At 31.8% G+C, this 11,403-nt stretch overlaps 1 protein-coding gene across 1 annotated transcript; it reads right to left on the bottom strand.

Annotated features, from left to right (window-relative positions):
- Nucleotides 1–7,743: 7,743 nt before the first annotated feature.
- Nucleotides 7,744–9,439, bottom strand: LOC103492955 (epidermis-specific secreted glycoprotein EP1-like). The gene has a single exon (XM_008453545.3). The coding sequence runs from the start codon at nt 9,422–9,424 to the stop codon at nt 8,006–8,008; it is 1,419 nt and encodes a 472-aa protein (XP_008451767.2). The 5' UTR covers nt 9,425–9,439; the 3' UTR covers nt 7,744–8,005.
- Nucleotides 9,440–11,403: the final 1,964 nt, after the last annotated feature.

The following is an 11,403-nucleotide window of genomic DNA, read 5'->3' as shown; positions in this document are numbered from 1 at the left end:
AATCTTTTATCCCATTTTCTTACTAAGAGTTGAAGAAGGATTAGGTGTTGTTAAAGAGTCTCAAGTCAAGTCAAACATCCTGAAACAACATTCTGAAGTTTAGAAGAGCCAAGTAAGAGTCTCGGGTTATTCATCTCAGGGTTGAGGCTCAAGGACTCGATCCTCTTTGACCGAGAGAAAAGATAAAGAACTTTGGTTAAGGTGATCTCGAGCAGTCTAAGGAGATCTCAAAGGAGATTTAAGACAGAAGGTAAATCCCAAAGCTAAGACAGACCATCTCAGTGCTTTCCAACTGAGATGAGAGATAGAAAGATTTTGGAGATGTATTTTCAAGCCATCTCGATGCATTTCGATCGAGGCTAGAGACATAAAGAAAATGTATTTAAGTTTTTCAACCACATTTCACACCTTTTTGGCCAAGAAAGGTAAATATTTTGGAGGATCTCGGGCCAATCTTTGTTGAGATTGATGAAAGACGCGTGATTGATGAATTTTTGAAAAGTTCCTGTTCCAAGGGCTTTAGCATGAGGCGAACGCAAAATTGTTTTAAAGCTCTCTTTAGACCATTTTTTTCTTATTTTTCCACCATTTGTTTCAAAGAGAGAAGGTAGGAGAAAGAAGAATAGCTTGAGAAAGATAGAGATCTTGGGGGTTTTGAACTAAAACAAGTAAAGAAAGTCAAGCTTGCATCAAAATCGTGTTTCCCTTTAAGAAGCATCCAAAAAGTATGAGTTTTGGCAAGTTTAAGTTGAAGGAGAAGAGTTAAGGTTTGAGGGTTTAATCCAAGTAAGTTTAAGCTTTTCTTTCTTTGTTTAAGAAGCTTAAGAGCAAAGTTTGCTAGCTAGGGCTTTTAATTTAGACTTTAAATCTTGTATAGGAGCTGGATTTGGAGTTACGACAAGCCTTATAGAAATGTTTAGGGGCAAGCCAGGGTCACAAAGACAAGAAAAAGATCAAGGTGAGCTAGAAAAGGGTTCCCTTGAGTAGAAAGGGGGAAAGAGAAGAAGTTAGGAAATTTCTCTTAGTTTGGAACCCATGTTTGACTTGAGTTTTCTTGTTGTTTCATGGTAAGAAGAGATAAGTCAAATCTATAGGTCAAGAAACTAGGCGAAAGTTTGTAGTGACAAAAATGAGTTTCTAATCTTGTTATATTTATAGCATGCTTTTGAGTTGAAGTGTTTGTATTGTGCTTGAGTTATAAATTATTTACAAAACATGAGTTTCAAGTATAGAAAGAGTTTGATGAGATTTATAAATAAGTATGCATGATCTAAGTTTTAAAGCATTTTCGAGTTGAATATGTTCCTTTAAACATGAGATTTCTGAGCAAAATATTTAAATGTTGAGTTTTATGAAAATATCTAAGTTAAAGACATGTTTAAGCAAACATGATGCAAGAGTGGCATTGAGTTAAAGAGCTCTAGTAGCTAAGTACAAGTTAAGCTAAGTTAAGATTTAAGTAAATATACTTAAGAGCAAAGCATGATTAAATGTTCTGATATTTCTAAGGTTGATACTAGATGCATGAATGAGATTTGCGACTGAGACTATGATGATATTATGTGCACAAAGAAGATTATTTTGTTGTCGATGTTGAGTGTACTCCATGACAACGATGCTATCGGGAGTCCTGGCTGGGCATGCCCCACTATGACAAGAACAATGGGAGTATTGAGTGTGCCCTACGACATCGTGTAGTTAAAATTAGAAAGGAAGACGTTGGGGGTACTGGACATGCACTACCACAACATAGTAATGTCATGCTAGCTGATCCTATGTCATTATTTGATTTGCTAGAAATAGTTGCCTAGATAAAGTGTTATGTAAAGATTTCTTTCTAAGTGTTTGCATACTTAGCTTGTTTTAGTAACATTGTTTTGTTTTCTAAAAGTTGTCACTCATGGGGATTTATAGCTTACATTCCAATGTTTTATTCCCCTTACTAGCAGATATCGTAGTTCCGATGCCTGACAGAAATCTACCTACTCTGCTAGAAGTTACATTAAGATTTTGCAGTACTATGTATTCTATTTTGTGCATGATGGTTTGTAATTAAGATTAGTATTAAACTTAGTTGTTATGTATGTATTAGACTAGTAAGAACTACTTGAGTTGAGTTTGCAAAGCTGTATAGTTTTGTGTTATTGAGACTTTGATTTCATTCATATCTATATGAGACTTGATTAAACAAGCCGACTATTAGTTGGATGCCTTGAAAATGTTATAATGTTTTATGTTTTTAGGTTTTAGATGTTTTCCGCCGTGTGTGTTTAAAAAGAGATAGTTTTAAGTTCAGGTTAAGCAAGGTCGGCATGTATTATTAGAAGGAGAACGATGTCAGTCGGCTTCACGTCGCCATCTCAGGCCTAGTGAGGAGGATCTCCGAGATGAAGTGTGACATGATGTCTATTATAATGGTTGATGTGACGATCAAGGCTGGTAGTTGTTCTAGAATGTTTGTTATGTGTTGAAATTAAGAAATGGATAGACTTTTTTTTAATCCTTTTTTAAAAAGTTAAGTGATGTCTTACGCCTCTCATCTTTCTTTTCAGCTCTTGCTTTCTTTCTTTTTGAGAACTTCAATAGGGTCATATTAATGACCATAAATTCCTTTATGGTGCTCTTCACTGTCTTTTTAATGCCCTTCGTCTTTTTCTTGTCCTTTTTTCTTGTCTTTTTAATGGTCGGGAATTTCTTAACTCTAAGGCTACTTTCTTTCCCTTTCACTATGTACTAGCACTTCTATTATTTATTGGTATGTTACATGCATTTGCAAGATTCTCCTTGCTATTAAGGTATGTTTAGTAGGCATTTTTCGTTCATTTTACATTATGTAACATATATGGCAAGCATATGTAATGACTTGAAATTTTTTGGGGTGTATTTTCAGGTTGTTGCACTTAAACAATTCGTAAACGAGGTACTGCGACTATAAACCTCATTCATTTATAGAGTCGGTTCTTTGTGTGGTCTACTGAATTGAATTTTGTAATAAATTCATTTCTTTCCTTCATCTTAATGTTTGTTTATTAAACGCTTTGTATACATTATGTAAATAAACAGTTATTTGCTTACTATGTTGAATTATAGTTTTGTTTATTTATTCATTTGCATACTACACTTACCATGTCTTGACTTTTGCAATGTCATTTACATTAATTAGCTACAGTTTTAAAAAAACATAATTGCGGTCACATGTAGTTGTCTGGAATTTTTTAACCCTCTAGACATAAAACTATTGTTTAGGACTTTTACTAACTTCCGATATAGAAATTAAACACAATAGGGGGAAACATAAATCAAGGTTATGTGAATTGTTAGAATATCAATACGTTTTTTACACATTATGGAAGTGTTATAAACTTAGGTCTTTTATAGGATTTTTATGTACAACTCGAATACCTTTTTAGGATTCTTAGTAAGTTACATAAGTTCAATGGATAAAAAAATCAAATGAAAAGCTATTTCTCATGAAAATACGCATACTACCTAAATATGGCTTTTGATAAGTGAAGTTAGCTTATTTTAAACGAAAATTGTAATTCATTGTGTTTGAATTCTATGGTTGTTTTGAAGAAAAAAAAAAGCAAAAGGTTGGAGAGTTTAGTTAACTACCGCATAAAAAAATGACAAAATGCGTTAACTCACCAAACTGTTTTCCGCTTAAAAAGAACACGTTATATAAAGTATGTGTCAAATGTCATTATTTTCAAAATGGGTTTACAAGAATATGTCGCAACATGTTTTACATGCTTTTTTCTACGCCTAAAGTGTTACAAATGCACTTAGTTCACTTACATAATGCGTTTACAAGAAAACTTCAACACATTCTTACAACCTATTTTTAACAAAAAAAATATTTACAAACGCACTTAGTTAATAATCAAACATATTTTCTAAATCAGCTTGCAAGAATAATGGCCTACAAGGTCCCCGGTTGTAACGTTCATGCTTCAACGATTGATAGCAGAATAAAATTGTTAAAGAGAATGTTCCATGCACTAGTCGAAATACGTGGCCCAACCTACAGTGGGTTTGGGTGGAATGATGAAGAGAAGTTCATAATCGCACAAAAAGAAGTGTTCGACGATTGGGTCAAGTTACAATATTAGTAATTCGAACAATTACTGTACTATAATTACGAACTCACTAATTATTTATTATTGCACTTGAATAGAGTCATCTGGCGGCGAATGACCTACTTAACATATCGTTTCCTCGTTATGACGAACTGTGGTATGTCTTTGACAAAGATCATGCAATAGGAGGACAAGCGAAGACTTTTGGGGACGTCGGGTCTAATGATCTTACTGGGTACGCGACATTTAGCACTGACGTTGTACTGGATATGGAGTTCTAGCCAATGTACAATCATGGACTGAACATGTCGAAGTATTATAAAATTAAATGGATCGATCTTAACAATTTACAAAAACGAAAAAAGAAGTTACAGACGACATGCGTAAGAAACACATCTGAAAACGTATGTAAAAAAAGTTTAGGAGTATTATAATGACATAAATGAATATTTATCATTTACAAAAAAATTATACTGTATTTTTTAAATTCATACAATAATATTCCTCATTAAAATAAAAATTTATCTTAAATCCAATTAATGTAACCCTTGCCCCAAACGAGTATTATCATAATACTACACTCATAACCCTTCCCTCAAACACATGTTATAATAATACTATAATAATAATCATTTCTTCAAACACATATTATAATAATACCACATTAATAATCCTTCCCCCAAACACATATTATCATAACACTAGGATTATCATAATCATTTTCTCCCATAACTCTTTCCTTCCCCTAAACACACTCTTAGTATATTGAAAAATACATATATTTTCACTATTAATGATTATAGTAGAATATATATATATATATATATATATATTACCAGTAATAGTTACAAACATTTTAATAATTTAATCGCTCTTTTTTGTTATGGCAAAGAATGTCTATTTTTATTTTAAACCTTATTTTAACACATCTTGATCATCTATTTATCAATACATCTTATGATGGTTAATTAGTGGATGAACTATATTATGATCAAATATTGTTCACTTACGAATACTTAACTTAGTTGTCGTATCTAACCTAACCAAGTATAACTACTTCATGTCATGTTTTGTCCATTAAAGTTTGATTTTTTTCATGTATAGTGTAACCATTCAACAGAAAATGGATTAATTAAAAGTAAAAGAATAAAGATGCTAAAATAATTAATGTCATCCTAATCAAGATCCAACTTCAATAATATTCCAAAGCTAAGCAAAGGGTAAAAAAATTGAACCTTTCTTTCTCTTCCTTACCTTTTTCTCTTTATTGGGTGTTTCGATGAACTTCAATTTTCTTTTTCTTTTTCTTTCATCCCATTACCCATGATAAAGTATAGATCACTAAAAAGGTAAGCAATTATTAACATAGTCATTCACCCTCACCCATCTTCTTAAACTAAAAACTATTAAAGGAAAACAATCATATGAATCAAAGAACAAATTTTATTTAAGAAAAAAAAAAGTTGTCTAAAATCAAATAACTTTACACAATTTTTATCTTATAGTATGGTCTTTACTCATTACAAATGATTGGTTATGAAATCTAATAGGACGCGCGATGCTAATTCAGTGAACTCTAAAAAAGAAATAAAATAAAATAATTTTCAAATACAACAAAAATATCTATGATAGATTATTATTTAATGTGTATTAAAGTGTGACATTTTGCTTGAGTAAGTATGTTTTTGTTTTCAAACTCTAAAAATAAAAAAAGGAAATGGTTAGTTAAAAAAGTGAGTAACATAATATAATTAGACATCTAAAAATAGGCTCATAGAAAATGTTGGTAGGTAGGATATGTTATTGTCATAAGAAAAAGGGTTTATATTGGTTTCTAGTATATTTTATATAAGATAATGATAACAATAGTGAAATATTTGGGCGGAATAAAAAAAATTCAAAGCGTTGGACTAATTAAATGATAATGTTAAAAGGATTAAGGATAAAATTAGATTAAATATAATAGTCCATGTGTTCATTTTGAATATTTGATGAAATTTTAATAGAGCAAAACTTGCAAGAATCAATGAACAAATTTGTTTTAGAAAGATGGTTTTCTTTTTCATTTATAAATTATTGAGTGCGTTAGACAAATCTCATTCTCACCTAATATTCTATTTGTAGTATTCTTATTTTTATTTTCAATCTTAGTCTTAGAGCCAAGAAGTAATGACACTATTTCAAGTTTTAAAACTATTCAAAACAAAAATATTCCATTATTTATTTCAAAAGAAGTAATTATCACTTTTGACTTTGGATTACATAATTTACGTAATCCAAATGATCTTATTTCATTTTCATCACCGACTAATTAACTTTATTATTTGGTCTCAACCGTTTCTTTAATACAATTATCTTTCCAAATTTACATTTTATCATTATTTAATAACAATAAAGTTAACTTTACAAAATTCTCACATTTTTTCCTTGGACGGGTGGAAGTGATGAAACATATGATCCCTGTCTATCTTAACTAGATAATGATTATTTCCTATTTTCTAAACATCATGCCAAATATCATGGTGAGTATGGACACCAGCGGGTCTAGAAATTTCATATAGGGAGGGACCATATAATAATCACACTAAAAGAATTCAAATGTTAAAAAGGTTACAAACATTTTGACAAAAGAATAAAGTTAATTTACATATATAGAACAAAACCCAAAAATATTTACGATAGTGTAACAAAAAATAAAAACCTATGAGATCACAATTGTATTTTCATAAATTTTATATTTGTCCTTGAATAGACTATTCTTCACTTTTTTCCTTGTTCTTTGCGATTTATTCATCTCCTCTTCTAAATTTTATTTATTCACTGTTCAAAGTATAAGATCCAACCATTTAAATCTTCTATTTCTTCATCCATCTTTGACAAGATGCTTTGAAGTTATTTCACAATTGTTTCAATATTATTTTTCATCTTCCTCGTATTTGAGAATATCAAGATCGTTTTAATACCACTTTAAATGATCAACACGATCGTTTATCACGGTTAACACGATTATTAGATTTGAAGTTTTTCTTGAGCATTTATATTTGACTACACGATCACTTGTCATAACTCACATGATCGTTTACCATGATCAACATGATCGTTTGCCATTGTCAACTTAATTGTTTATTATAAGCAATACGATCGCTTACCATAATCAACACGAATCATTTACCATAATCAACATGATCATTTAAAGTATATTATTTTACTACACGATCGTTTATCCTTGTAATAGATCTAAGACAAATTATGTAGTTATAGTAAATGATCATGTCTCATAATATAAATCATCGTTTAGACTGTAGTAACTATCATTTAGAAAAAGATTATAGCGTGTGTGGTCGACTAATCGCGTGTTGATTGAGTTATTTTTTGTATCACCTAGTATGGTTATTCCAGTGCACGAGTCTATCATTGTAATAGATCTAAAACGATCGTGTCGTAATGGTAAATGATCATGTATCATGATATAAACCATTGTCTAGATTGTAGTACACGATCATTTAGAAAAAGATTATGGGACATGTGACCGATTAATCATGTGTTGATTGAGTTATTTTTTGTATTCCACCTAGTGGGTTTTTTCTGTTTTCAAAATTGTTTAAATATTTAATGGGTTAGATACATTTTTTAAAAAATGAGGAAGAAAAATATTACACTGAAATTAATAATAAAAATAATAAAGCAATGTCATCCGAGTGAAGGATGCAGCTTCAATATTATTCCAAAATTAACCGAACAAAAAAGGAAAAAAAAAAGAAAAAAAAATACAATCGCTCCTTTTAAAGAACCATAAACCTCTAGAAATATACTGCATATCAGTACTACCGTATCAAACCCACTCTAATTATGTAAATTTGAAACACACACACATTTGGAAATTACATGAAAAGAAAAGGCGCTCAAAGGCTCGATCTTTTCTGAGTCTACTTATTGGGTGTTTTGATGAATCCCAAGTGAGTAGAATTGTCCACTTTGATCAAAGTTTTCAACTCATTTGCAACCCAACAAAGCGACCCTTTGGTTTGGTAAAAATACCCCAAACACTTGCAATCCAAATTACACTTTTTCTCACAATCTTTTTGGCTAAGCCCCTCTCCTTTGTTAAACTTGGTCAAAAAATGATCCACACCTTCAAGTTTGTAATAATGGAAGCTTTTGGGGTCACATGAACTTACCTTCTTCGCCATACATGTCTTGCTCCATCCCAACAGCCCCTTCTCCGTTGGGCAGGCCACACATTGGTTCTCCTCACACAACCCGAACTGCCCGCACCGCTCCGGCCACTGGCATTCGCTCTCCGTGTTCCCTGTATTAAATTCCCTATCGAACAACGTGAACGTAATCTCCGACGGGCTCCAGTCGACTTGGTCGTTGTATGTGAACAGCCGGAGGTTTCCGTCTATTCCTAATCGGAGGAATGTTAATGTGCTGTTGTACTTTGGCCGTGACAGAATTGGTCCCCCGTTCTCCGTCCCGGCAACTTCGTAGTTCAATGTCAACTCGGTGGCAAATCCTTGACCTGGATCTACCTCGGCTCGGAGAGTGACTCTTGCGAGAGTGCCTTTCTGGATTGTGAACCAATTCGAAGATCCGGCGAAGTAGCGCATTGGTTTTGGAGAGTTGGGGCTTTTGTAATACAGAGACACGGCTTTTCGTTCCATTACAAAGCTGTAAGGTCCATTCACGTTCAATTTCTCCGATGCGCGGCTTACTAGCTTCGTTACGCCGCCGAGTCGGAGCGATTGGCCGACTAGGAGTGTGTCCGTCGGTGAATCGAAGCTCTGCCAAACGAATTTGCCGTTGGAGTCGAGGAGAACCATGTTGCCATTAGGAAGCAGATCTAATTTGACGACGCCTTTGTTTGCGGTGTTGGTTTGCCATACAACGGTGCCGTCAGCTTCAGCGAGGACTAGGTTTCCGTCGGAGCCGAGAGAGAGTGTGGCATTTTCGCGAACTGGACGGCCGCGATTGGCTTCCCACACCCAACGCTTAGCGGATTCAGAGCGTAGAATCGCCATTCGAAGAGCGAGTGTATATGCATTTGGCGTTGTGTTGTAGAACATGAGCTGAAATGGGGAGTTGGAGATGCTCAGGGGTCTGTAAGTTCCATCATACTCAACGGCGAAATCGCCGAAATCGCCTTCATTGACGAACTTGAAAGTCTCATTGGGAGGAACAATGGCAAAAGAGAGGGAAGAGAAGAAGAAGAAAGAGAGCAGGAGAGGCGTCAACAATGGCGGTCTCATGTTCAGATGAAACTCTGCTTTTCTGAAATTAGAAGAAGACGGGATGATGAAGGGAGGAAGAAGATGATGTTTATTTATATAATCTGAGAATGGCATTTATGTAATATTAACAACAACATAATTAATTAATTATTTTTAAAATAAATGCAACTTTATTTATTACTCTTTAGCTTTTGGGTCTTTATTTACTTATTTATTAATCCACTGAAATTAAGTTTGGATATTGGCGGGCGCTTTCAGTGCTGTTTGTGTTGTAATTTTTTCTCCTTTCCTTTCCTCTCCTCTCCTTTTATTTTTATTTTTATTTTTATTTATTTGGGATTTGCGCTTTCTTTGACCATTGAAAAAAGTCAGGGATGGTTGGCTGAATTTATTATTCAACATGGTAATGTACTCTTGTATTGCTCTTTCATAACAGATTCATTACAACTTTAATTCCCAATCTTAAATTCCTCAACTTTCCTTTTATAATTTTTTAATAATGGTTGGGTTAATATAAAATTTTAAATTAATACAAATGTATTGAGTGTAAAATGAATATTAGATTTCGTGTGTAGATATATTTTGAAGATTTAGATATTAAAATATTAATAAATTTATTTGTCAAATTAAGAACATAAAAGCATATTTAAATACAAAGAGAGAATAAAGAGAAACAGTGAATGCAGTGTGATCATAGAAAGGATGTTTAAATTACAAAATTGGAGAAACAATGAATGCATTAAAACAGTGGACGTGTGATCTGTTGTCCCATCATATAATTATCCAAATAATTCTTTTATTAATATATTCAATAACGACAGCTGGCCGTCTAGTTGCCAATTATTTTACGTCAAAATCAAAATTTGACTTTATCTTAATCTTATATTATGCGCTTCACGTAACTTTTACCATTTTTTTTTCCTTTAAAATTTACAACCGAATTCTCTTATCTAGAATTTGATCACCCCACCTTTTCAAACTTTCTATCACTTATACCTAATTTTTCATATTTTGTTTATTTACTTAGATTATGCCAAAATTTGGACTAAACAGAAACAGTGTGTATTTATTTGATTTGTGTGGACCAAGACTCTGAACAAAAATAAAACAACATAATTTCTTGTCCTACTATATATTCAATATTATTTAGATATCAAGATACATATCTTATATTTTATATTAAATTGTTAACAGTATTTCATTTTATCATTTTTGAGGTTTTTATTGATTCACTCTATTCTTGCTAGACAATATACAAAGTTAATTTTCTTTCAATAAAGTTAGTTTATCCTATTCTATAACATTCTAATTTAGGTCATTTTATATCTATATCATTTATTGGGGTGGTTCGTGTATTATAGAAAAAAAATACGTTTAAAATTTTAGGATCAAAATAAAATAAAAAATAAAAAGTAAAAAATATGCAAATTAGAATAAACATTTTAAAAAACAAGGGGACAAAACTAAACCAAAACTAAAAATACAATAAATAAAAATAGTATATAAACCTAAAAAAAAGAAATATACAGTTTTAGTTACTCAGGAATGGTTAAATTTTAGTTCGATTTTCGCATTTAATTACCATAAAACTTTTTTATCCAGATTTCTCTTACCCTACCTTTCTCCCTTTCTCTGTCTCTATAAATCATCATTTCTCCTCAAGTTTTCGTCTCACCTTATTTTCGTTTGAACTTGCAGGCTAACCATTCAATTCAATGCTAGAGATATTTTGAGATAAAAATTATTTAAGATTATAATAGCCACTTCTTACTATAGTAGACTAAGTATGGTAAACACTATTTCAAAATCTATCCATTTATTATCGTATTTATCATTTTATTTATTATTTGTTATAGTATTTACTATTCACTTGTTAGACTAAAATAAATAATATATACAAAAATATATACTATTATAACTTAGAAACTATTTTGATTAAATTATAGTAACCTAGAATTCCTCCGTTGGAGTTTAAGAAGTAAATATAAATTGAGGTGAGATTTATAAAGAAACCAAATTTAATGTAAAAGAATGGAGATTGTCCATAATTCCTTCGTCTTCTTGCTGATTTCTTGAATGGACAATGGATCTCT

Source organism: Cucumis melo, chromosome 7 (genome assembly GCF_025177605.1).
Source record: "Cucumis melo cultivar AY chromosome 7, USDA_Cmelo_AY_1.0, whole genome shotgun sequence".
Taxonomy (NCBI): domain Eukaryota; kingdom Viridiplantae; phylum Streptophyta; class Magnoliopsida; order Cucurbitales; family Cucurbitaceae; genus Cucumis; species Cucumis melo.
This window is presented reverse-complemented; position numbering and strand designations above follow the sequence as displayed.